Source organism: Neurospora hispaniola (genome assembly GCF_033458365.1).
Source record: "Neurospora hispaniola strain FGSC 10403 chromosome Unknown B0T23scaffold_3, whole genome shotgun sequence".
Taxonomy (NCBI): Eukaryota; Fungi; Ascomycota; class Sordariomycetes; order Sordariales; family Sordariaceae; genus Neurospora; species Neurospora hispaniola.
The window spans coordinates 4,468,537-4,492,906 of NW_026944408.1; the positions used below are offsets into that span (position 1 = coordinate 4,468,537).

The 24,370-nt window shown below is 50.9% G+C and overlaps 6 protein-coding genes and 1 non-coding gene across 7 annotated transcripts; 5 read left to right on the forward strand and 2 right to left on the reverse strand.

Moving 5' to 3' along the window:
* Window positions 1-1,790: 1,790 nt before the first annotated feature.
* Window positions 1,791-3,292, reverse strand: B0T23DRAFT_313532 (uncharacterized protein; the record flags this gene model as incomplete). Its single annotated transcript, XM_062834746.1, has 3 exons — window positions 1,791-2,101; window positions 2,272-2,665; window positions 2,726-3,292. 3 exons carry the CDS (start codon window positions 3,290-3,292, stop codon window positions 1,791-1,793), a joined length of 1,272 nt encoding a protein of 423 aa, XP_062694635.1.
* A 2,026-nt stretch (window positions 3,293-5,318) lies between these two features.
* On the reverse strand, window positions 5,319-8,409 carry B0T23DRAFT_314049 (fungal-specific transcription factor domain-containing protein; the record flags this gene model as incomplete). The annotated part of the gene is made up of 7 exons (XM_062834780.1): window positions 5,319-5,419; window positions 5,503-5,654; window positions 5,724-6,764; window positions 6,819-7,016; window positions 7,073-7,360; window positions 7,425-7,968; window positions 8,313-8,409. 7 exons carry the CDS (start codon window positions 8,407-8,409, stop codon window positions 5,319-5,321), a joined length of 2,421 nt encoding a protein of 806 aa, XP_062694636.1.
* A 3,416-nt stretch (window positions 8,410-11,825) lies between these two features.
* B0T23DRAFT_129003 (RNA dependent RNA polymerase-domain-containing protein) lies at window positions 11,826-16,350 on the forward strand. Its single transcript, XM_062832155.1, has 2 exons — window positions 11,826-11,935; window positions 12,025-16,350. The coding sequence occupies exon 2, from the start codon at window positions 12,046-12,048 to the stop codon at window positions 16,252-16,254; it is 4,209 nt and encodes a 1,402-aa protein (XP_062694637.1). The 5' UTR covers window positions 11,826-11,935; window positions 12,025-12,045; the 3' UTR covers window positions 16,255-16,350.
* A 780-nt stretch (window positions 16,351-17,130) lies between these two features.
* Window positions 17,131-17,853, forward strand: B0T23DRAFT_356913 (uncharacterized protein; the record flags this gene model as incomplete). The annotated part of the gene is made up of 3 exons (XM_062836185.1): window positions 17,131-17,281; window positions 17,394-17,759; window positions 17,825-17,853. The coding sequence occupies 3 exons, from the start codon at window positions 17,131-17,133 to the stop codon at window positions 17,851-17,853; spliced, it is 546 nt and encodes a 181-aa protein (XP_062694638.1).
* Window positions 17,854-18,417: 564 nt separating this feature from the next.
* B0T23DRAFT_t139 lies at window positions 18,418-18,489 on the forward strand. Its single transcript has one exon. It is a non-coding gene; the product is annotated as a tRNA-Pro (tRNA).
* Window positions 18,490-19,032: 543 nt separating this feature from the next.
* B0T23DRAFT_403973 (uncharacterized protein) lies at window positions 19,033-19,230 on the forward strand (the record flags this gene model as incomplete). The annotated part of the gene is made up of 1 exon (XM_062838831.1): window positions 19,033-19,230. One exon carries the CDS (start codon window positions 19,033-19,035, stop codon window positions 19,228-19,230), a length of 198 nt encoding a protein of 65 aa, XP_062694639.1.
* Window positions 19,231-19,354: 124 nt separating this feature from the next.
* On the forward strand, window positions 19,355-21,325 carry B0T23DRAFT_403974 (aspartic peptidase domain-containing protein; the record flags this gene model as incomplete). Its single annotated transcript, XM_062838832.1, has 3 exons — window positions 19,355-19,793; window positions 19,851-19,902; window positions 20,044-21,325. The coding sequence occupies 3 exons, from the start codon at window positions 19,355-19,357 to the stop codon at window positions 21,323-21,325; spliced, it is 1,773 nt and encodes a 590-aa protein (XP_062694640.1).
* Between the last annotated feature and the right edge of the window lie 3,045 nt (window positions 21,326-24,370).

Here is a 24,370-nt window from a genome sequence, read left to right on the forward strand (position 1 = left end):
ACTCTTCCTGATTCTTCCTTCTGCATCACGCTTTACACAGGAATACTATTGCTTTTGCACATCAATTGCAGGGTTGTTCTTTGAGGCAGAAGCAGTCCATATCAAAACGGCTAATACTAAATATACTTAGTCTTTCGAGTATAGTAATAAGCCTTTATCCTTTTAAAGGATGGTTTTATTTATAAATAAATTAATAATAGAAAAAGGAATTAGTAGAAGGAGATATTGGATTTTTCGCTTTAAAAGTAAAAAAAGATTCTAATAGCCTTTTTCTTCTTTTTTATCTAAAAATTAATTAAATTATCTCGTTTTAAGTTTATTAGCTATTAATCCTAAGTACATTCAAGCCTAGTATAAAAGATCTCGTCTTTTATAAATGTTTTAGGGTATAATTTACTATAGTATAAAGAGTAAGCTCGTTCCTTACCCCGGCGATTCTAATATAAAAAGAGGAAATATTACAGTTCGAATTTATAAGGAAATCCTTGAAGAAGAGCTTCCTAAACTTATAGAGCCTTATATTACCTTTATATAAAATAATACGCCTATTCATACAGCAAAGATTGTAAAGGATTAGTTCAAGGAAATATACTTTAAAGTACTAGCGTAGCCGCCGTACTCTCCCGATCTTAACCCTATTGAAAATCTATAGTATTTACTCAAAACTAGGATCGTAGAAAGATATCCTAAGTTCTTAGAAATACTAAAGAATTTCTAAGCATTAAAATTACTATTAGAGGTAGTTAAAAAGGAATAGTTGGACTTTGAAATTGATATAGTTAATAACCTAGTTAATAGTATACCTTGAAGAGTGTAGGCTGTAGTAGATGCAAAAGGCTGGTATACGAAATATTGAATAATACGTTTTATCCGCCTGGTTCTGAAGTACCTGTCAAACTATTTTCTAAGCTTTTTATAAGGGTCTGCAGTTATAAGGTACAATGGAAGAAAGGTGGTCGTTGTTATGAAATTCGGGAAATTTGGAACGTGTTTTATTTTTAGCGCCCCACTGTACCTATCTAGATGAACGCTGAACATAAAACTTCTAGCGCCTCTGTTTCCCTTTTTTTGTTGTGAACAAGGATGCCATGGAGGTTGCGGCGTATGAATCATTCAGTCCGTTGTCATCATCAATCCTATCTCAATTGGAAGAAGTTACCATGATACCTCAACAATATACTCAGCGGGCCGCCAGAAAAGAAATTCACTGTTAGAAGCAGTCACTCTAGATCGTAGAAGTCCCGTCGATGCCTTTGGTAAACGAAAAAGAGAAAAGTGATCACTCTGCGGAAGATGTGTGTGCCTGATTGATCCATCAATGTCTAACGTCTAGTGTTCTTGGCATTGAGTTGAGTCGAGTTGAATTTAGTAACTATGCACTGCGTACATATTCATAGTAAAGAATCTCCCAACCTGTTAGAGCACATTCTTACCTAAACTATCGACTTCATGAATTCGTGATTTATCACACCACGACAGACGTACAGTACAAAGATATCGCTGTAGCCTACAAGTAACATGTAGTATCACAATCAGAACCGTAAACCTAAGGAACACAAAACATTCAGCAATGTTGCAAGATGGCATTGTCTACTAGTTTCAAGGGTAAGTGAGATAGGTGAGAGAAACCCTCAGAAGTGCGGCGTGCCTATGTGTATTTGCAGAGAGTACGGTAGGTAGGTACATATCCAGTGCCAGTAGAGGATGTATCTACACCGATCCCAATCCATCCCTTAGACCCCCACTCTCTCTCACCACCTCTTTCCTCTCCCTTTCCCTCTTTGGTCCGCTCACTTCATATTAGCCAACAAATACTTGACTCCCGCCCACGCCTCCACGCCACTCGGCAAAATCTGCGACGCAGGCAGGATGAATCCATTGGCACCGGTGTCTCGCAATTCCAAAGTAAACGCGTACTCGGCACCGCTGACATCGAACGCATAGTCGACCGAGTTGCCCGTGGCTTTGTAGACGGTGGTGCAGATGGGTCCGTAGTTGAAGGTGGTGCCGTAGACGGACTTGATGGCGGCCACGGCGCCGCGGGCGAGGGATTGGTACTCGGAGTTTTTGGCGGGGACGGAGGAGCAGGTGTAGCCGTAGGCTGTGCGGTGTGTTAGTATTAGTGAACAAAAAAGATAAAAAAAAATAGAAAAATCAAGAAGGGCGGGAAAGAGGAAAGAGGACAGAGGAAAGAGGAAAGAGGAAAGAGGAAAGAGGAAAGAGGAAAGAGGAAAGAGGAAAAGGGGGAGGGGAGGAGGGGAAGGGACATACGAGACATGAAAAGCTGCGAGTACGAGTGCCAGTCGATATACAACTTCAGACCTTGCGCGGCCTTGACCTTGTCCAAGAACGCAGCGAGCGCCGTCGTCTCGGGCGCGTCGCCCTGTCTCGCGCCCTTGTAGGCCTCGTCGCACGGGTTGGTGGAGGCGCCGCCCGAGGTGGACCAGTGGGCGGGCCAGTTGCGGTTGATGTCGCGGCCGACGCACGAGGAGCCCGAGTTGGTTTGGCGGTTCTTGCGCCAGAGACGGTTGCTGGTCTGGGTGTAGATGAAGCCGTCCGGGTTGACGACGGGGAAGATGTAGAACTCGTACTTGTCGACGAAGGACTTGACGGTGGCGTCGGAGCCATAGTTGGTCAGGAGGTAGTAGGCTTGGTACTCGGCGACCTGGAGAATTCGTCAGTTGATTTTCTCTTGTGAAGAAATCACTGGAAACATCTGACATACCATGGTGGTGATCCACTCGCGCGCATGCACGGTGCCGTGGAACACAATGGCGGGCTTGACGCCCTTGCCGGCGCTACCCCAGAAACGGATACCAGTGATGGCGTTGCCGTTGACTGAAGTGCCAGAGGTGACGATCTCGGACTGGTTGGGGTGGGCAGCCACGAGATCCCTGAGGAAGGTCAAGTGGTCGGCATAGGCGTGGTACGTGTTGAACCAGGTCTGATCAGCCGTGCCGGCGTAGGCCTGGAAGCCGGACTCGTTGGCGATGGAGACGCCGAGGTCCTCGTGCATGGTGAGGGTCTCGAAACCCTCGGCCTGGGCGTTGAAGGCGGCGAGCTTGGAGGGCGGGACGACCACGTCGGCGTGACCGCCAACCTTGGCCACACCCTTCCAGGTCTCGAGCTCGAGGTCGGCGATGATCTTGTTCAGCTTGTCGGCGTCATCACCGGCGGCGACACGGAGGACCTTGTAGCCATCGTACGCAGTCCGCTTGGGCCGGGCTTCGGAGCGGATGGCGGTGGCGGAGGCAAGGCCCAAGAGGGCGGTAAGGATGGAAAGATACTTCATGGTGGTGGTGGTGAGCTTCGAGATGCTATTTTCCCCGTCACTGCCTTCTCCCTCAGAATCATGATGGTGGCCGATGGGTCATGGGCCATCTTATACTAGTTGCCCGTTGTGCGTGTAAAGCTGGGGCGCCGGTCGGTGGAAGGTCTGGATCAGCATCAGCATCGTGAGGTTGAGCTACCTAGGTAGAGTAGGTGACATGGTGGATATTTGGGGTAGGTAGTAGTCGATATCGAGGTCAAGCTCGAAGGGGAAGGTGTTTTGATGGGCCAAGTAGCCGGCCTCCATCCATGTTCGGCATCTGGATAGACGCATTTTCGAAGGGTGATTTGCATGGGAACTCGGTAGCGGTTCCGTATCGCGGTTCGTCTCATACTATCGACCGCGAGACAACCAGTGTTGGTTTGTCGGTTGTCCCTCGGATACCCTTGATGATTTCAAGCTTCGATATATGAGCGGTGTCTGGCACCCGTCAACCGGGAAGGGCAAGTCGGGGACGACTGCTTGGATTGGGACCTTGCGATCGGCACGTTGGTTGCATCAGGTCCCTCCGTCTTGCATCGCGGCATAACCTAATCCGGAAGGTTGTTGATCCCATTTATGCTCTTGGCCAACTGCATTATACCATCTCATGTTTTTTCTTGGTGTTGTCTACCAGCCCAAGTTCAAGCGGCAGTCAAAGATCACAGACAAGCTTGGATTGACGTGGTATTGCTTGGCAAGATCGAGAAGGTTGCAACGAGCATCGCATGAGTCTATCGCCAGTTCGACAACCATCCGGCAGGGGTCACGGTCGGCCCCAGGAAAGTGCACAAAGCTCTCATGGAAAAAAAAAAAAAAAAAAAAAAAAAAAAAAAAAAAAAAAAAAAGGCGACATCTTCCCCATGTGGTTGCGCGCAACACATGTAGATCAATCCATTGTCGTGATTGAGACTGGTCCAATGCCAGAATCTCAGCTTCCTGATCTGGCAGCCAGTAGCTATACCTTCATCCCCTGATTGAACCAAGGTTCTTGTCCCGTGTCACATGTGACATCTTGACAATTACATATCGTGAAGAACGTGTGATGCCGCGGTATGTAGATACCTTAGAGGTAGGTATCGTAATGTTGAATGGGCCTGGACTTCCATGGAATTGAGGAGAGAAGCTATGGCGACATAGTAGCAGAGGCGGAGTAGAAGGCGCATATGGGCAGGAAGAATGAAGCGCTCGTCCAAATGTCACACGGGCAGATAGAAGTCGCACAACAAACAATATAATATCTTGAGGTTCGCCGTTTGAGAAGAAGGTTGTCAACATGGTTAGTGTACACGACGAAAAAGCTGCTGTTGGTGTTGGTGTTGGTGTTGGTGATGGTGATGGTGTTTCAGCGGTTTGTTGGACGAGGTGAGTACAGAGTGGGGTCCTACAGCAGTACATAATCGCTCGGTGAGCGGGAGGCGGGCGAGTCCGGTCTTTTTAGCCAGCCAAGTGAAAACCCTAACCCTTGCAAAACACCAAACACACGATAATGAACCCTCGAATTCGACATCGGGAGCATGGTAAACATTCTATCTATTAGTTGAGCTCACCCAAACAGCCCGCGGACATGACAATGGAGGGCCATACCTCCCTCCCCGACCTCGAAATCAAGCGGTAATTAGCTGCATACCATACACCCGAACTGAGTAGGACATCGAGAACAGAACGTTGAAATCTAGAAGACCGGTAGCTCCACTACGCTTGACTCCACCCACCCATTTCAAACATTCAAGCTTTGCCAAGCAGCCGTTCGACGTTCCTCGCTCCGATCCCGTTCCATCTCCGAGTCACGTCCTTCGGTGTGTTGAGACGTTGCAAGTTCCTGCAGAGACAGTCCATAAATTTTGATATGACGACGAATTCCTGGGTAGATTACAACACTATGGTAACGGTAGGGGACAGATTTCCCCCTTTTCATTTTTTTGCTATCCTGTTGAAATTTCTCCACCACAGTGACAGAAATGGAACCCAAGCTGACGCCTAACCGGAGGAAACCGAAACCCTCGATTCAAAAGTAAAACTGCTGCTGAGGTGGCTGACCAGGTGGTGGGTGGGCTAGAAAGTCGAAATTCATCGTGTCTACGCCGGTGTTGAAGGGGTCGGGGGATTCTAATATAGCATCACTTTATGTCAGCCTGCGAAACCCAGGCAGGAAAGGTGAGGGAAGGGCAGAGAAAAGAAAAAGAACTAACCCCAAAAGATGGAGTCGTAAAGATCCATCGGCGACATATAAGTAGCCGGATCAAACTGCGACATATCCTGCGGCATCACACCTCCACCCGGGCCCGAACCGGCGCCGGCAGCGGCACCCGGTTGTTGGAGTGGTGGCATGTTGTAAGGTACCCTAGGTAATCACCTTGTTAGCATCACTTCCACAACCCCAGTCAGATCCGCGATACAAGGAAAGACATACCCTCCCTGATACTCCGCCCCGGCCCCCAACTGAGGCTGCCCCCCATTCTGCTGCTGCATCTCCGCCATCGCCAACGCCGCACTCTGATGCGGATCCAACGGTCCCGTCGCTCCCAGCTGCTGCTGAACCCCCCCTCCTCCTGCTCCTCCTCCTCCTCCTCCTCCTCTTCCCTGCTGTTCTTGCCCAAGACCATATAACGGATAGCCATTAGGGGGGAGCCCCGCAAGCTGGCTGATCTGCAACGGCGTCCTCAATCCCGACGCCGGGCCGGAAATGCTTGCCTCGCGCTTAATCCCCGCCGGACCCACGACCGATCCATGGTCGTAGATATTCTTGAGCGCCGTCAACGCGCGCGACAGCGGGCCCGAGAGCTCAATGTCGTGATCCGACCTCGGGATGTGCGGCTGCGGCGACGTTTGTTCTTTAGCCGCTGTGGCGGACAGGGCCGAAATCAAATCGCCTTGGAGCTGGCGCACTTCCGGGTCAGCTTTGGTCTCGCCGAGGATCCCCAGCAGAACGGCCGATGACAGGCCGTGATACGTAAAAGCCCAGGAGCGCGTGGGGATCACCGAGAGCTGGTGCATGGCGAGAAACATGCGGACTGTTTCCGTCAGGTTCTCCTTGCATTTGTCGGCCAGGTACTTCTTCTGGGACTTTTCGAGCTGGTTGTTTTCGCGCTGGAGGGCGGGCCGGCAGCAGACGGAGACGATGAAGGAGGTGTGTAGTCTGATGGCGTAGTGCTGCAGGCGGTCCATGGCGGATTTGCAGGCGTCTTTGGTCCGGAGTTGTACAAAGAGTTTATCTCGTATGCTTTCCACGTCCGCGCAGTTGGTCAGGATTTGGTTGTAGGAAGCGGTGGCAGTTGCATCAGGGTTTAGGCGTTGCGATATGATTTGATTTAGATGGTACATTGCTTCGAGATAAGACCACCCGTCTGTCTCGGCAGTCGGTGAAAGGGGGATAGGACAACAAGCGATGTTGGTCATTGGTGATCGGTCAAACGATAACGAAGTGAGCGTATCGTGCCAGAGGCAAGTCCACCTGGCGGGAAAATAGTTAGTCAGGGATAGGAGTTTTGAACATGGTTGATCGTACCAAAGTCTCCTCCTAGACATTTCCCTCTTCACAACTTCGGGCGACTGACGGCCGTCAAGAACCTGTGGACGGTGAAGGCCAAGCGACTGTGCCAATCGACATGTAAGTCCTAGCAAAGCCCAGGAAGCTTCCGCTTTCATGTCATTGAGTAATACAAAGCTCGTCATCAACATAGCTTGTATTGAGTCCAGGTTCGGCCTAGACAGAGTTAGCAGCCGAGTGACTGACATTGATGGAACAAATGTCCAACATACCTTAACAGAAAGTTACCCAGCCTGAGAAAGTGAAAAGAGATTTGGATATACTTTTGCGCATCTCTCGTTCGGATATGGTATGGGGTCTCGTGGTACTGTGAGCCAACCGCAAGGACGGCGAAGAGAATGGCGAGCCATGATGCAGAGACTGGTTTTGTTGTCTTTGTAGCGGCTCTGGCGTTCTTTGCTCTGTCTTCGAGATAGATCATCAACCGAGACTCGAGGTCATCAATGTCGATAACGAAGCCCCAGAAGGGTTGCGGAATTTCCTTGTAGGTTCGGAAAAGTCTACAGGGGTGTGAGTCTATGTCTCTCTCCAGATGGTAAGGCGAGGGAGGGTGAGAATGCGCACTTCATGACCTCCCGGTCGGAAGGCAGTTCATGAGATATATCGGACGTTAGTCTGTCCAAGTGGCGGGAGGACATGAGCGGAAAGGGGGCCGAGTTATCGAGCCCCAGTAGGGAACGCATGTCTTGGCGTATAAAGCTCACGTCCTGTGGTTCATCGGCTGCGGTTTGTTCCCTTAGAAGCGCTGGGATGCTATTCTGGCCAACATAACGCGTGATCTCCACGGCTTCGGGCTCTAACAGAATGGTTAGATGTGACCACCAACCTTGGGGACATGTGTATGGAATTGGGGAGCTGTGTGACACACCGTATGTTCTTATTGATTCGCGGGCCTCATGGCTCAAGCTCCGGCCTTCTTGAGCATCTGGCGAGTGCGGCCTCTTCTTGGAGTGAGAGAGATCGGTGGAAACAGATGACGGTTTGCCGGATGCTGACTTGTTGGGTTTGTAGGAACAGAGCTGTGGGTGTTCCCGCTTGACGCAGTTTTCACATGGACTTTTGTTGTCACACTTTACTTTTCTCTGTCTGCAGGGCCAGCAGGCGGTACCTGTGGAGGGGGTTAGTAACGTGAGTAAGAATTTCAATCAAGATAAGGTACTAAGCATAAGTTGTGGGTGGGTCAGGGAAAGCACCCGTAGTGTATATGAGTGTCTAGAACCAGAGTTGAGGTGCATCAAGGGGACTTTTGAACCGGATTGCTGGGACCGGACCCGGCAAGACGGGGGGGGCCCAAAACGGGTGGGAAGCGTGGGGAAGGTTGGGGGCAATCACACAGCCTCAAAGGGAGAGTGACAAGAGGTTACATGTTATCCGGAAAGTGGACAGACAATGCATAATCATGAAGGGAAAATACCTGATGATGAGATGAACAACTGAGAAAGACCCACTTACCATATCGAACTTTGCGGTGGGAATGGATAATGCGGTTGGCCTCCTCAGGAGTAAGATCCTCGAGGTTGGGGCTCTCATGAGAGTCGGACATGGACATGGCCTCTGCTGTTTCAAGATGACTAAGGTAGGTATGTATATGAGGGCTACACGAGTCGGGGCTGGGCGGAGACGGCGGCGGGATGTGGTCAGCTTTGGACAGGATGAAGGCCGGAAACCAACGGGGTCCGCCAGACCACCAGCCGACCACTTGTTCTCCTGACTTTCCGAGTCGTCCTCTCTCTCGTCACTCTTTCGGAATGTGGACGGCTCGGACGGCGACGAAGGTAGTGTCTAGTAGCCTCCGTTGGTCTGAACCTATGCACACTGCAACAGCGAGCAGCAACTCGGCAGCGCCAAGGGTTCGGGGTCTGGTGGATCCGCGGCTATTCGAGGGGGGACCGGGAGGGAAAGGGAAGGGATTGACTGATGGACGGACACGGGCCCTGGATTCCGTCGGGAAAGGGGTGGGTGAGAGAATAGTGTGTAAGTATGGTTAATATGGGGGGGAATACCGATGCAAATCCGAAGGGAGGGCACTCCGAGGGATAAAAGAAGCCGAGAAAGCTTTTTTGTAGCAGAGTAGAACGAGGAGGGGTCCCGGTTCGGAATTGGCGGGATCTCTTGAGGGAGGCCCGGGGTCCAGTGTGGAATGGATTGGAACGTCGAGTGTTCAGTGGCGGACTCTGCTGGACGATTCATTGGATGGCTAGCCGGCTTCTACCGTTGACGGGACACGCCTAGTCTCAATAGTGATATGATTCTTGCGACACCTTTCCCAACAAATATTAGACTCTGGAAAAGCTCACTTCCCACCGAAATCGATTTCTAAAAAGTTTCAAGTCCGTCCCATGCTAGGTACACTAGCCCGTAGTGTAGTAGGTCCGAATAGGTTCGTACGCTGTCCCCTTTAGGGGGTTAGTTTAACAGGGAGACAGGGTACAGTCTCTCGGGAACAGAAACGACCAAGCTTCGTTGTGTGACATCATCTTGAGACCATTCGTCTGATGGTCCATACAACCATACATGCTGTGTAGAGAGCGGTGGGAGAATTAGAGGTCATTCCGAGATTTTCTGAATATGCTGTACATCCGTTTATCCATTGGCACGCATTGCAATGTGTTGGTTGGCACGCACATCGATACATATGTGTCGGCGACCCGAGACTGTCCAATGGTATGGAAGGTATGAGCGGCGAGTGGGTCAGAGTTAATGTACATATTGACCCTTAAAAGTTTGTTAGCGTGGTTCCTGCCCCACATACTTTCACAGGGGGGGTTGCAAGGCAGGATACGTCTATCTACGAGCTCTGATTGGCTGAATCTGCCTGATTTCAAAGTGAGAACGAGTAAACAGAGCACACACACACAAACCTTCTCTACTGGCTAAGGATCGCCTAAATCACCTAGAGCCCCCCTTACTACCTTCTATATTTTACTAGTTTTACTCCCTGCTACCCCCCTTGTTATCCCCCTGTTAAAATCCCATGTAAGTACCGAGCTAACGAACTTTCCAGGGGTGATGTGTACACAGTACACTACTTGAGGCTGTAGCAGCGGAAGCATCCGTCCTCGAATGGAAGCCAACACTGGTGTCCATTAAAAGGGTGTTTCCCCGTGGGGGAATAACGTACAGTAATGTGCCCTGTAAATGCAACTAATCCGGGCAGGTCATTTTCCTTGCAGTTACTAGGTCCTTGCACTTACTGGTAGCTGCACGGTGGGGCTTGTGACAGCCAGTGACAGCTCTAATAAAGGGATCTCATAGTCTGATAGGGATGACAGGGGTCAAGAGCCCCCTGTTAAGTACCCTGTCAGCTGCAAATTTGTATGGGCGGCCAGCCGGCTGCCTTGCATTTAGCAGTTAGCAGGCCATACCATAGTAAAATAATTCGGGCACAAAAATCTCTAGCAATAAATGGGTCTTTGCATTTATGGGGACTGACATTTACAGGGCACATTACTGTACCTGTGAAAGGACCTTTCCCTTGGGTGATGTATCACCGATGTGTCCATGAGTAGTCCATGAATAGTCTGGGATCAGTCCGGGATGAGTCCGGGATAAGTCACCGATATATCCATGACTTATCTCTAATTCATCCCAGCGAGCCCAGAATGAGCATGACCGACAGCAACACCATCACCGGCGCCAGCGTATTAGTTCCTGACATATGTCAGTCATATGTAGGTATGCATAGAGTATGCACCGCATATCTGAGAGCTGCCTGTGACCATGTAGAGGTAATGCCACGTTCCTTACCTCTATCATGTATCCCGCAGTCACTCATTTTCCATGCAGTGCAGACGGGAATTAGCCCCGCCTTTTGGATCCTGGAGTGTCCCCATTCCACGCACTTGCCAAGTGCTGACAGGGCACCGTGCTGCCTGGACCTTTGCGGGCCGTTCCTTCTTGACCGGCGCCAGGCAGCAGACCGGTTGGTTCTTGTTCCTCAAGGTGACGAAGTTGACTTGAAAATTTGAGACAACCGGATCCTGGAACCTCTGATCATCCCTCGTTTACTCTGACGAAAAAAACTTCAAAGTCGTTGTTGAATTAATGGAACCGTTAAAACAGGACATCATATGCCCGCTCTTTCGTCTCTCATGCCCTCGAACCTCACGTCTTAAACTTCCATCTCTCGTCCGATCCTCCACCCCCCCTCCCCACGACCCTGATTCAGCAGCGACCTGACCTGTCACTTTACTGTGGACTCCTCCTAGAGTAGGGCTGGCCATCCCCGGGCCCCCTGCAGCTTCTGCAAGTCAAAGCGATGGAAGGATGGCCGTCCAGTGGGTGCGGCATACAGCTATTTCCAAAATGGTCTCGTCGCATGCGAAAAAAAAAATGGAAGGCTACGAGCCTGCGACACCTGTACGGTCACTGCGGCTACCCTTCACCACCACCAGTGATATCATCACCCATACCATCCAGGCCACTACCGCCGCGCTCTCTCGAACATCGGGCTGAATGTGACCAATTGCGCCGACAGCGGGCTTTTCGATCCTGTGGGCAGGTTCTTCCACCGGTTTGCGCTGATCTGGGAGCGTATTGAGCTGGATTGGGACTATTTACCTCTCGAATCACTTGACGGCTCGGCGCGATTCTATGGCCATCCACCGCGATTGATCGGTCCCTTCACTGTTTCCTGCAACCTACCTACTCTCCAGATCAGACGAGGCTTTGTGCCCAGTTCCGGGCGTTGCCAATTATAGCCACAGCACGAAGCTCGCCAAGTTCGTTCGAAATGCTCAAAAGTGTGCACACACTTTGCACGAACAGGACCACCACCAAAAACCACCTTGGCCCGCTCGCGCGAACCGTGTCTTTGAACTCGATCAGCCCCCATCCCAAACCAGGTCGCCTTTCCCTGCTGCGCCTGCTTGTGCCCCTCGATCCCGACTTCGTGAAGCAAACAAGACCGGCGACTATGGTCAAGGCCCCTTCCATAACAATCGGTTAATCGAGGTCAAAAATTACAAGAGATCAACGCCGCACAAAGCTACAGTGGTGTTGTTTACTCCCGCACACTTATCGACCCTCACGCCCAAGACGCTCCCGCTTGGTAGAAGCTCGAGTCGGGAAATCAGGTATATCTCACAGTCGCCTGGTCTTCCTTTTCGGTGGTGGTCGCTTTTATCATGCCTTATCGCTAACCCGGTTGTATACTCTACTCCAGGCCCGATCTCCCACGGCACAAATGAACCCTATCACTCCTAGAAAGAGGAATAGCCCCGTCGAGGAAATCATAAACCGGCTCAATAACGACTACAACCTGGGCATCCAGTGTGTCGCAGACACAACTCTCACCCCCCACCGCCGGAAGGAGCTGGCCGAGAGTGACGAGGACTTCGGTCGCCATGACAAGATCTACAGAGCCCTGAACTTTCTCTACTGGCGGAAGGATGACTCCCTGAACCAGGCAGAAGCCAACTTCTTCATCGAGGCCAAAGCTGCGAGCTCGAACTGGGTGCCCAAAGCTCACGCCGATCCTGATACACTTCCGTGGTCTAAGGAACCTCCGCGCGCCGCTACTGCCGGCCAACAATGGGCATTGCAGACTGTGTTGCTCGAGGTGCTTAATAGGTTTATGCCACCTCCCAACAACACGCCAGGTCGAACGTTTGGCAGAACTCTAAGCGGCCCAAGCGGCCTGAGCCGCCCAACCCCTACCAACACCAAACGTAACGATGAGCCTGCCAATGTCACTTTCGCTGATCCGCCCAAACGCTCGTTGGCTCGCTCTGCCACAGGTCCTCCTATTCACGGCGCGGCGATACCCTTAAAGTTTCCCGATCCAGTGAACACCGGTTCCAAACGACCATCTCTCGAGAGTGAGAATCTCAATCAGTGCACCAAGCGGGCTAAGGGCAAGCTGTCTGATAATGTTGCCGCTGCCGCCGCCCCGCCCGTGCCTATTGCGAGCGCTTTGGACAAGGTACCGACTCGACGACATGCCAATACGAGAGACCCTACGGCAACAGGTCAGGGACGAGCGGACCAGGTGGATTCTTTCGCTACATCTCAAGGCACTTCCTATGGTTCGAGTGTCTTCAGCGCTTGCCGTCACAATCAGAGCATTACCCAGAGTAGTTTTGAGGCTCCTCCTTCACAGCCCAGGGAGAAGCGGCCTGTGGATGCCACGGTCTTTGAGGCTGGAAACTTGATTGAGTCTCCCAGCAAAGGAAGAACAACCAAGCCTCACATAGAGAACCAGCCCCTTTCATCGTCCTCCCAGGGTGAAACTTCGTTCAGCACTTACTACGAGTCGTTTCCAAGTTCCGGCGGCGAGGGCGCAATTCCCGAGCCGAGTCGCTCAAATGGGCTGGCTCGGGGCGAACAAAGCGCTCGATCTCAGGTTCAAGTTCATGCCCCGGTTGTTGCCGCTCGGCTGAGAAATATTTGGCCGAAATTTCCCAAATGGCTACACGAAGCTCCTCTCGCTGTTGCATGGGAAGTTACCAGACTCTTTATGCACTGCAAAGTAGACCTGGAAGACGAGAGCCTGGGCCTAAAGTACGACCCTTCCTGGTCTACCGCGCGCGATGTCACAGATATCTGGAAAACTCTCTACCGGCTCGATGCTTTCCGTGGTAAACCCTTCCCAGAAAAGCCGCCCAACGACGTGTTCGCTACCGCAATGACGGGCAACTTTGAGAGCAAAGGTAGTGCCGTTGTTCTTTCTGCTGTGCTGGACTACAATCCGGACAACTCGCCTACTGCGCCCCTTTACCTTGTGAAGCTGAAGCCGCTCATGTTCGAGCAGGGCTGTCGACTCACCCGTCGGTTCGGTCCTGATAGGTTTTTCGAGATCCTTATACCGTCGCCTACGAGCACCAGCCCAAGTGTACCGCCGGTGGTTAGCAAACAACCAGGTGCAGTCGAAGAAGTCATCCAGTGGCTCACAATGGGGCCGCATTCCCTTGTAGGCCGCCAGTGGCGCGCTTTCTTCGCCAAAGATGCCGGATACAGGAAACCTCTCAGGGAGTTCCAGCTCCGCGCCGAGGATCCGAAACCCATCATCAAGGAGAGAGTCCACTTCTTTGCTGAGACCGGCATTACGTTCCGACCTGATGTGTTCAAGACGAGATCTGTCGTTCCGGCAGAGGAACCTGTGCAGCAACGGACCGAGTTCAAAGTTAGTCAGATGCTGGACTGGCTACTGCAACTCGACAACAACACTTGGCAGCCGCACCTCAAGTTGTTCTCCCGTATCCAGCTCGGTCTGAGTAAGACATATGCCATTATGACATTGGAGCCTCACCAGATCAGACACCACAAGTCCGATCTTCTTTCACCTTCAGGCACTGGCGAAGTGATGAATGACGGTGTGGGCCGCATGTCGCGAAGCGTGGCCAAGAGAATACGCGATGTTCTCGGTTTGGGTGATGTGCCCTCTGCTGTGCAAGGGCGGTTCGGTTCGGCCAAGGGAATGTGGGTTATCGACGTTGACGACACGGGCGATGAGGATTGGATCGAGACATACCCGTCCCAGCGCAAATGGGAATGCGACTTTGTTGATAAACATCAACGTACCCTCGAAGTCCGGAGCGTGGCTTCTGAATTGAAGTCAGCTGGTCTCAACCTGCAGCTGTTGCCTGTCCTGGAAGATAGGGCCAGGGACAAGGTAAAGATGCGCCAAGCAATCGGTGACCGTCTCATCAACGATTTGCAACGACAGTTCACCGAGCAAAAGCATGCTTTGAATCGCCCGGTGGAATTTCGCCAATGGGTTTACGAGAGTTATTCCAGTCGCGCAACTCGAGTCAGCCATGGCCGCGTACCTTTTCTTGCTGGGCTCCCTGACAGTCAAGAAGAGACACTGAACTTCTTGATGAACAGTGGGTTTGATCCCAAGAAGCAAAAGTACTTGCAAGACATCGCCTGGGATCTTCAAAAGCGGAAGTGTGACACGTTGAAGTCCAAGTTGAACATCCGTGTCGGTCGATCAGCATACATCTACATGATTGCCGATTTCTGGGGTGTGCTTGAGGAAAATGAAGTTCATGTCGGATTCTCCTCAAAGTTCAGAGACGAGGAGGAGTCTTTCACGCTTCTATCGGACTGTGATGTCCTAGTGGCGCGATCCCCAGCCCATTTCCCTAGTGATATCCAACGAGTTCGAGCAGTCTTCAAGCCAGAGCTTCACAGTCTCAAGGATGTGATCATCTTCTCTACTAAAGGAGATGTTCCGCTTGCTAAGAAGCTGTCTGGTGGAGACTACGACGGCGATATGGCCTGGGTCTGCTGGGATCCGGAGATCGTTGATGGTTTCGTCAATGCAGAAATGCCTCTGGAGCCCGACCTGTCTAGGTACCTAAAGAAGGACAAAACGACCTTCAAACAACTTATGGCCTCACACGGCACGGGCTCAGCGGCCAAAGAGCAGACTACATACGATATGATCCAGAAGAGCTTCCATTTCGCCTTGCAGCCCAACTTCTTGGGCATGTGCACTAACTACAAAGAAAGACTCTGTTACATCAACAACAGTGTGTCTAACAAGCCGGCCATTATTCTTAGTTCACTGGTGGGAAACCTCGTCGATCAGAGCAAGCAAGGTATTGTCTTTAATGAAGCAAGCTGGGCTCAATTGCGTAGGGAACTGCTTGGCGGTGCATTGTCCCTTCCTGACCCAATGTACAAGAGCGACAGTTGGCTCGGGCGCGGAGAGCCTACCCACATTATTGACTACCTGAAATTCTCCATTGCCAGGCCTGCGATTGACAAGGAACTGGAAGCCTTCCACAATGCCATGAAAGCGGCCAAGGACACAGAAGACGGCGCTCACTTTTGGGATCCGGATCTCGCTTCCTACTACACATTCTTCAAGGAAATTAGCGACAAGTCGCGGTCGTCCGCACAGCTTTTCACGACTCTGAAGAACCGTATCGGCGAAGTCGAGAAAGAATATGGCAGGTTGGTCAAAAACAAGGAGATGAGAGACAGCAAGGACCCCTACCCTGTCCGCGTCAACCAGGTTTATGAAAAATGGTGCGCCATCACGCCCGAGGCCATGGACAAATCCGGAGCCAACTATGATTCTAAGGTGATCAGGTTGCTGGAGCTTTCCTTCCTCGCGGACCGCGAAATGAATACATGGGCATTGCTGAGGGCTAGCACGGCTTTCAAGCTGTACTACCACAAGAGCCCCAAGTTCGTGTGGCAGATGGCGGGCAGACAGCTCGCGTACATTAAGGCGCAGATGACGAGCAGACCCGGTGAAGGCGTCCCGGCGTTGATGACCGCGTTCATGTATGCGGGCTTGATGCCGGATAAGAAGTTTACGAAGCAGTATGTGGCCAGGCTGGAGGGCGATGGATCGGAGTACCCTGATCCGGAGGACTATGAAGTGCTGGGCGATGATAATTTTGATGGAATTGGTTTCACAGGGAATGGCGATTATTAGTCGGGTTGCTTGGAGGGGGCCGTTGCATCCTTATTTTTCCGATTTTCCGAGTCTTTGGTGCTGGGAATGGGAATTTTCTGACCATGTTCCTTCCCTATAGGTGAGTGCTCATTTTATGATTCCAATTTTGGAGTTTTCTTACGGCTTTGAGATCTGCCTGAGCAAGCGAGGCGTGGGACATTTAGTTGGTCGCTAGAACATAAAACAAAAATGGGAGATGATATTATTCTTCGTGGCGTGATAATATTGAGATATTTGGGTGCTGTGCTTTGTATCCATGTCGCGAATGTTCTTTCCTACTTGTTGCCCATGAAGCAGATTTGGTCGAAATTTCAAACAATAGTAAGCAACCTTGAGGAAACTATCGATCTCGATACAGACGCTTAAATAGCGTCCTCGCTCCCTTAGCCTCCAACCTCCATCCTAGGTGGAGCATCCGTAATCTCCTAGACTCCTTTCAGACCTGTCCAAGTGAGATATAGTGCGAAGCGGTTGGTGTTACACTTTGGTATTACATCAACAAGACAATTTGAGATAGACTCATTCCCTCCGGTTTTCTTCCGATTGCGACTCTACTTGATGATTTTTTCATCTACCCCTGACAAAATAACTGGCAAATCTTTTGCTGAATTGATGGAGGCTCTTTGGGATTCCCAGATTTGGACCTTGAAACCTTTGATCTTTTGTTCTTTTGCCTTTTCGTTGAGTTGGAGAATACGTCAACTCTACCTGATCACATCGGAAGCAACAACAACAACAACAACCATCAAGTTGAACCTCGGTACCACTTGTGAGGACGGAGTGACCTCATAACTCGTGAACAAAAAATCCTATACACGTCCAGAGATACATAACGTACCTCTACACACAACCACAATGAAGTTCAAAGAGTTTCTCGCCCGCCGATCCACCACCACCACCACCACCACCACCACCATCACCCACAGCATGAACCCCGAGTTTATGAAGGACGAGTACAACATGAATCGTCGACGATCATTTGGTCGAGGAGGAGCAGGGAATATCCGTATGTGTCCTTTTTCTCCTCCTGTTTCTTTCTTTCCTTCTTCCTTTCCTTTTTCCTCCTCGATTTTTCCCTCCCCGTGCCCGCTGCTCGACAACTGACACCAAGTCAATAGGTTCCCGAGAAGAAGCTGTAACTCTTCCTCCCATTTCCATGTCCATGTCCATCCACGAATCTCCTCGTGATCATCACCATCATCGTCCAATGGGTTCCGGTAGTGAAGAAAGCGGAAGCAACTCAGACGACACGGAAACAACGGAATCAGACCGGAGCAATGGTTCCGAAAATGACTCTCACCGTCCAACAAGTCCATATCAGTTTCACTACCGGTATCATTATCGGCATTATCGACCTGGGCATTTTAGTGGTGGCAGTAGCAGTAGTGGCGGCAGCAGTAGTGCATGGAGCTCCATGTCTATTTCCTCGTCTACGGGTATGCGTGAGTCTGTGGTTTTGTCGGGTGGTAGAGGTAGGTTGTTGAGTGGGTGGGAGCGGTGGGAGTGGGTATAGACATGGACATAAAAATGGGCAGTCACCGCGATAGAGGAGAGGAAAGAAAGAGGAGGGAAGGTTAATGAGTTTGTGGGGAAGACAAAAAAAAAAAAAAAAAAAAAAAAAAAAAAAAAAAAACGGGCGTGGTTTTGAATTTGTCTGATTATGGGCGGACGAACGGATTCTTGCTGGTAGTCTTTGTATAAGTTGGCGTTGGGGTTATAGAAACAAGAAGGGGAAGTACTTGGTTAGGATGTATTGGGTTAAAATAGAGACAAGAGTAATAATAGGAGAACAGGAATGGAAGGGAATGGAATATCTTGGTGGATTGGTAGGAAGTAAAAGTTGTATGTTTTCGTGGGTGACGGGTGGTTGGAGCAGGAGGACAGGAAAGGAGCAGACTGTCATCAACAATAATTTCATGGCTTGATTAAAGTTTTTGATGGCCAGCACTTGATCTTCATGATGTGTAGTTTCCCAGTTTGATGACAATGCATCGAAAACGGTATGCTGGAAAGTTTGAAGTGGAATTGATGGAAGCAGCGAGGGGGAGGTCCGTCGGCGGCATGACTCATATTTCTCCACAACTGCTTGTCCCGATATAAACGTTTGCTTCAGCCCAATGTTACAACAACAGCTTCAAGGGCGGCTCTGTGGTGTAGTGGTAGCATACTTGCTTTGGGTGCAAGTGGTCCCAGGTTCGAACCCTGGCTGAGCCCTTCTAGCAATTCTTTTTTTCCTTCTTTTTTTTCTCCCGCTTTTGTTCTGCTTGTTATGGTTTGAGAGTGGATGCCGCTTGCTTTTTTGGCTGCGGCTTGTGCGCGGGCCTTCCGGTGACCTGCCCGATGTCGGGACCCGCGGTGGGGAGTCTTGCATTGCAGCTGCCCGGTAACTATCAACACAACATCGTCAAGACAAAACACCTCCTTCAACCAAAGTCAACATTTTGTGAGTCTCGGAGAGACGATGGTTTTTTCCAGTCAACATACACCGATTTTGCGGCATTGGAAAGCTGTTGGTTCAACATGTTCCGCGACTGCGCCTCTGTTCCAGCTCCAGCTCCAGTGTCCGCACGTTGGACTGTTGGTCATGTCGATGCCATTCGAGCGTGAGTTGACCCGCGAACACGGGACGCGGTATGTTAGGGAGGGGCATTGTGAAGATCAAGACTGAAAATGAATCCCGGGACTTCCCATTCCGATACATCCCATAGACGACGTCTACACTAAATCCAAAAGAAATTTGCGGAACAGACGACGATCATGCTTCCTGGTCCTCCCTTGAACACGGTACTTTCGTTCACAATGGCATTTGGTTCCTGTATATCAATGTCTCAGATCACAGCTGGGTGCTTGAACCATGGCAAAAGAGAGCAACATTCCGGTGACCTACCAACGGGATGGAATTCGCATACCTTTGCACCATGCCTCGCTCGTGGGGAGTATGAAGAGCTAGTATGATGGCGTGGGACTGAAAGCCAACTGAGAGCGAATGGGTATTTCTACCATTGGTCCCCCGTGTATATCCTCACTTTGTTTTTCTTTTTCAGCCTGTTGCGCCGAGTCGCTACATCAGAGATACAAAATGCTTTACTCACAAAACATTGCCTCGTTGGGCGCTCTCCTCCTCTTGGCCCAGACTTCAACGACACTCGCTCATCCTGCCAGACACACTCACCACCACAGGCACCACTTTGTCAGGGATATCGCAGCTGAGCACCAAATTAGAGTTCCAGCTGATACAAGTGAAATACTGTGGTCGGATTACACCGCGCAGACGTCGTCGAGAAAGAGGGGAAGCCTGGAAGATGATAACAAGGGGCGCAAAGAGGAAGAAGGCAAAACCTTCACCATCCGCCAAGTCAAGAACCCTCGTCTCGAAAGACGAAGTACCGCACAGCGCAATGGTTTGTCAGCTTTGCTTCACGCCTATGCCAAGTATGGTGTTGAGCCGTCGCCCAGGATCAAGAGGGCCATGAAGCTGAACCCGGCTTTTCGTGAATATCGGGAAGAGCTTGAGAAGAGTATGACTACACTGTCCCATATAACATAGAAGCAAGAGCTGATAAGATTGTCAACAGGAGGCGATATCACGGCCACAGTCGCAGCCATTCCCCCTCCCGGCAACTACGAGTACGTCTCGCCTGTTGAGATCGGCACACCTCCACAGACGGTATGGATGAACATCGACACCGGTTCTGCCGACTTGCAAGTCCTCCTTTCTTTTCTCTAGTCACCACAAACAAAACGTCTTGCTAACAGAGAACAAAACAGCTGGGTGGTCTCCACCGACACCCCTCGCTACCAAACCCGCGGCCACGCCATCTACGACCCGCACACCTCCAACACCTCGGTCCTGGTCCCCGACCTCAACTGGCGCATCACCTACGCCGACGGCTCCGGCGCCCACGGCATCGTTTACCAAGACCGTGTTTCCATGGACGACACGCTGTCCTTCCCCTCGCAAGTCGTGCAATCCGCCACTTCCATCTCATGGGACTTCACCACGGACCCGTACGTTAGCGGGATCATGGGGCTCGGCATGTCGTCTGGTAACACGGTTAGTGACAGTATTAAGGACGTGGAGGCCAGAACGGGGGTGAAGATCTTGACGTTTATGGATAACGTGCGAGAACAGTTGAGGGAGCCTTTATTTACGGCGAATCTGAGAGATAACGCGGAGGGAAGCTATGGGTTTGGGTTCATCAATGAGACGGAGTATATGGGCGAGGTGAGGTATGTGGATGTCAAAGAGGATGGCATCTTTTGGGAGTTTGAGGTGGGGGGTTATTTGATTGGGAGCGAGGAGGAGGAGAAGAAGGCAGATGAGGAGCCAGAGATGACGGAACCTGCTCAACCCGCGAAAAATCCCGACACTGAGCAGCCGTCAACGACCAGCCAGCCAGACCAACCTACGGTCTCAAACCCCATCGTACCTTCTTCGACCCAGAACGCCCAGCCAGACACCTCATCCTCCCCCCTTCTCCTCGAAACCACAAACTCAACCTCCACCACCAACCAAAAACGAACCTCCTACCCCTTCACCACCATAGCCGACACGGGCACCACCCTCCTTCTCCTCCCCGACCGCGTCGTCTCCGATTACTACTCCACCATCCCGCGCGCTTTTTATTCTCCTGAATGGGCAGGCTACCTCTTTCCCTGCGCTTACACTTCTTCTCTACCCGATTGGTCTTTTTTCCTCGGCTCGGCTGCATCTGAGACCAATACCACCACCACCACCAACACTACCACGACGTCTGATTCCAACAAAGCCGAGCCCAAACCTGATATCGGTCCAGAAGTCGAAGAAGGGCAGGAAGAAGGGTCCTTTTACTACAAAGGCACAGTCCCCGGGCGGTACATGAACTACGGCGAAGTGAACGCCACCTGGTGCTACGGCGGGATGCAGAGCAGTGAGGATATTGGGTTTAGTATTTTTGGGGATGTGTTGCTCAAGGCGCAGTTGGTGGTGTTTGATTTGGGAGGGATGAGGGTGGGGTTCGCGGGGAAGGAGTTGGCAGAGGGGGTTGGAAAGGGGGAGGTGAGTTTGTGAATGGGTGATGGATGGGTACCTAGATGTCATGAGGTGGTGAGGTGATGATGATGATGGGCGACGGGAGATGGTGACGAGTGGGAGACGACGGGTGAAGTACGGAGTGTGTACACTACTGACTATAGACTTGGAAAGAGATAGGGAAGGAGATTCATAGACGCAAGGGGGTGGATACCTCTACCTATCCATTGTATGTCTGACGAACTTTGGATCAGGGCATCCAGCGGCCATACGCCTGTTCATTCCTTTGTATCGACCCTCGTCCGAGATAAAATAAATGAGACTAACCAACAGGTTAGGAATCAGTCTGCTACCGCTCGCCAAGATTACAAGAAAAAAAAAAGGCCGTTGCAAGACTGTGATAGGGATTACAACAATTCGAAAAGACATCGGCTAGAGTCCCATTTGGATATTTCTATCCAGGAATTGCCCAGAACACAAGATCAGAGGTGCGACAAAGACACTAGATGCGTGGTAGGAGTATACTCAAGGTAGAATGTCAAAGGTCTCAACAATTCTGTCTAGGACGAACGACCTCCGCCACCGTCTTCGCTCTGGAGAGCCAGCTATCATATCCATTCGCATCCTCGTCGCCATCTTTTCTTTGTCTTTCCAACGAGTACAGATCTCCCACGAACTTTCCAGCGTATCAATCGTTGATGCCCGTCAAGTAGCCATCATCTCTTCGCATTCTACCGTTCAAGGGTGGCATCAACGGGACCGTGTCTTCAGATGCTCATCAATCCGCCCCAGCAGGTCTGCACCGATTCACAAATACAGTATAAACATCAACGCTGATAATGACCAACAAAGAAAAAGCCAAATCAAACAAGGTCAACAGCGTCGGCTCGATAGGCACTTTACAAAAGACATTAGCAGCTGAGCAGAGATAGCCGAAGAACGAAACCTACCTGGAGCTGGAGGGCAGTCTCAAACAACCGCCTCTCCGAATGACTTCAAGCGGCACCTACAGCATTATAAGGTGGTGGTGCCTGTGGTTCTTCGGGTGTCGTTCTTGGTTGTGTTTTCGGAAGGCCTTGCTGGCTGGCCGCATAGATGAATCTGTAAAGCCGAGTGAACTCATGCGGCACCAGGGGGCACCGCCACCATCGCCCCGCCACTATCGTATGGCGGCGGTGGTTGTTGGGGTTCCGATCTCGTCTTTGGCTCTGTTATCGGAAGACCTTGGTGATTTGGAGCATGAGTTATCTTCCGCCAAATGGTACAGATCAGTATCTCCAAGGGCCATACTGCGACAATACAAAGTGAGGCCACATAGATCGTAGTAATGCGGGTGCGTCGGGTGATTGGTGGCATTTTGTGAAAAGTGTCGATGGCGCTATTGTACCAAGTTTATACGTTCGTCGCCCGGTTCTAGAACCACGAGAAGCCCAGTGCACACCAAGTAACACTGGCTAACAGCCAAATGTACCATTGGACACTAGGGTTACCATCGTATGGTACGGTAATTGGCAGGGGCAAGATTGTGTTGTTCATTCTGCGATATTCACTATTATATTAGAAAGGAGTTGGAGAGACGGGAAAGTAGAGAGCAGAATAATAAGCGAGAAACATACTTGGAGGAGTGCCTTCGAGGAAGTCAAGTCTGATGGTCTAATTGTTGGATGGTCTGACGGTTTGAGAATTTGATGCCTACCGTTTGCCAGGCGGGGTGAATAACGTGCTTTAGAGTTCCCTGTCGGGGATGGGCGATGGCCGTTTGTAATTGGGGTTGGCGGTTGGTTATTGCCTTGTTAGGTGGAGGCACGACGGAGTGTGTACACTACCTTGACTGATAGACTTGGAAAGAGAAGGAGGCTTGGAGCTCTTTTCAGTCTTTCAAAAAGAGGAACTGTCCTTCGTTCAATGCGATATGGGACAATGATTTAAAACCTATGCATGCCTCAGAGTCACCATTAGTGGTGATGGCGTCGGGGCGTTAGTGGTGTGGATATCACGGTCACTGTACATATAACTTCTTTCGTCCATAGGAGGATGAATGGTCCGGTCCTTCGTGGTCGTTAATGAATTGTAGCGGCCTGGTCATCACGATGTACTGCATATTTCCAGGTACGCAACAGCGGAGAAGAAGAAGTGGCTGAGGGGTACAGGTACGTAGGGTGCAACTTTGGGTAGGAGAACAGAGGCACTTTCGACAAAGTCTTTAAAAGTCTGGAGCAACGGGATCCAATGACCGGGTTTCTGGATTCAGTAGTCCTGCAGGAGGGTAAGTAAAGAGGCACTGTTGGCACACTTTGGAGAAGCGAGGCCCAATGACCGGTTTTCTGGATTCTATCGTCTGCAGGAGGGTGTAAAGAGGCACTGTTGGCACACTCTGGAGAAGCGAGGCCCAATGACCGGTTTTCTGGATTCAATAATCTGCAGGAGGGAAGGCGGTTGGCGCCGTATGGTGATGCGGCAGGTTGGATGGCTTGAGGATGGGTGTAGGGATGCTAGGGCAACGTTGACTGGCTCCAGAGACTCCGAAGACTTGCATCAAGCCAAGCTTGAGGAATTCCAAATACTTTTGTGATAGTGGCTTATTCGTATGTGGGACGGTCTGGACCCTTTCATGGGAGAGGGGAAGGCAAAGAAAGGAAATATTGATTGAGATTGGAAAGCATGGCGGCGGCACCTTGTTGCGATTGGCTACATTCGAGAAGCACCTGTCTGCCAGGGGAAGTACGTGGTGAGGCTATTCTGCCTTGGCCGAGAACCTGGTGCTTTTCGCATGAGAAAGGTTACATACACACCTTGCGGGAACATAGTGAGCGCGGGAGATATTTTGACCGGCAGTGGTGTTCAAACGGCATGGCTTGGGTGATGCGAGTGATGAGTGGTAAAACGCCTTGCGCCTTCTTGCGGCATTATATAGTCTACGTCCAGAGTGCAGGTGTTTGCCTAGTCTGGAACCCGAAAAGGAAGTGGTTTGCGTTCTCGACCGAGTTGGCAGTTCTTGCTTGTAACCCCGGGATGCACGAGGGAGTATCCGGTGTCAGTTGCTGCTCAACAGGTATGTGACGACTGTCTGATGCAGATGATGTC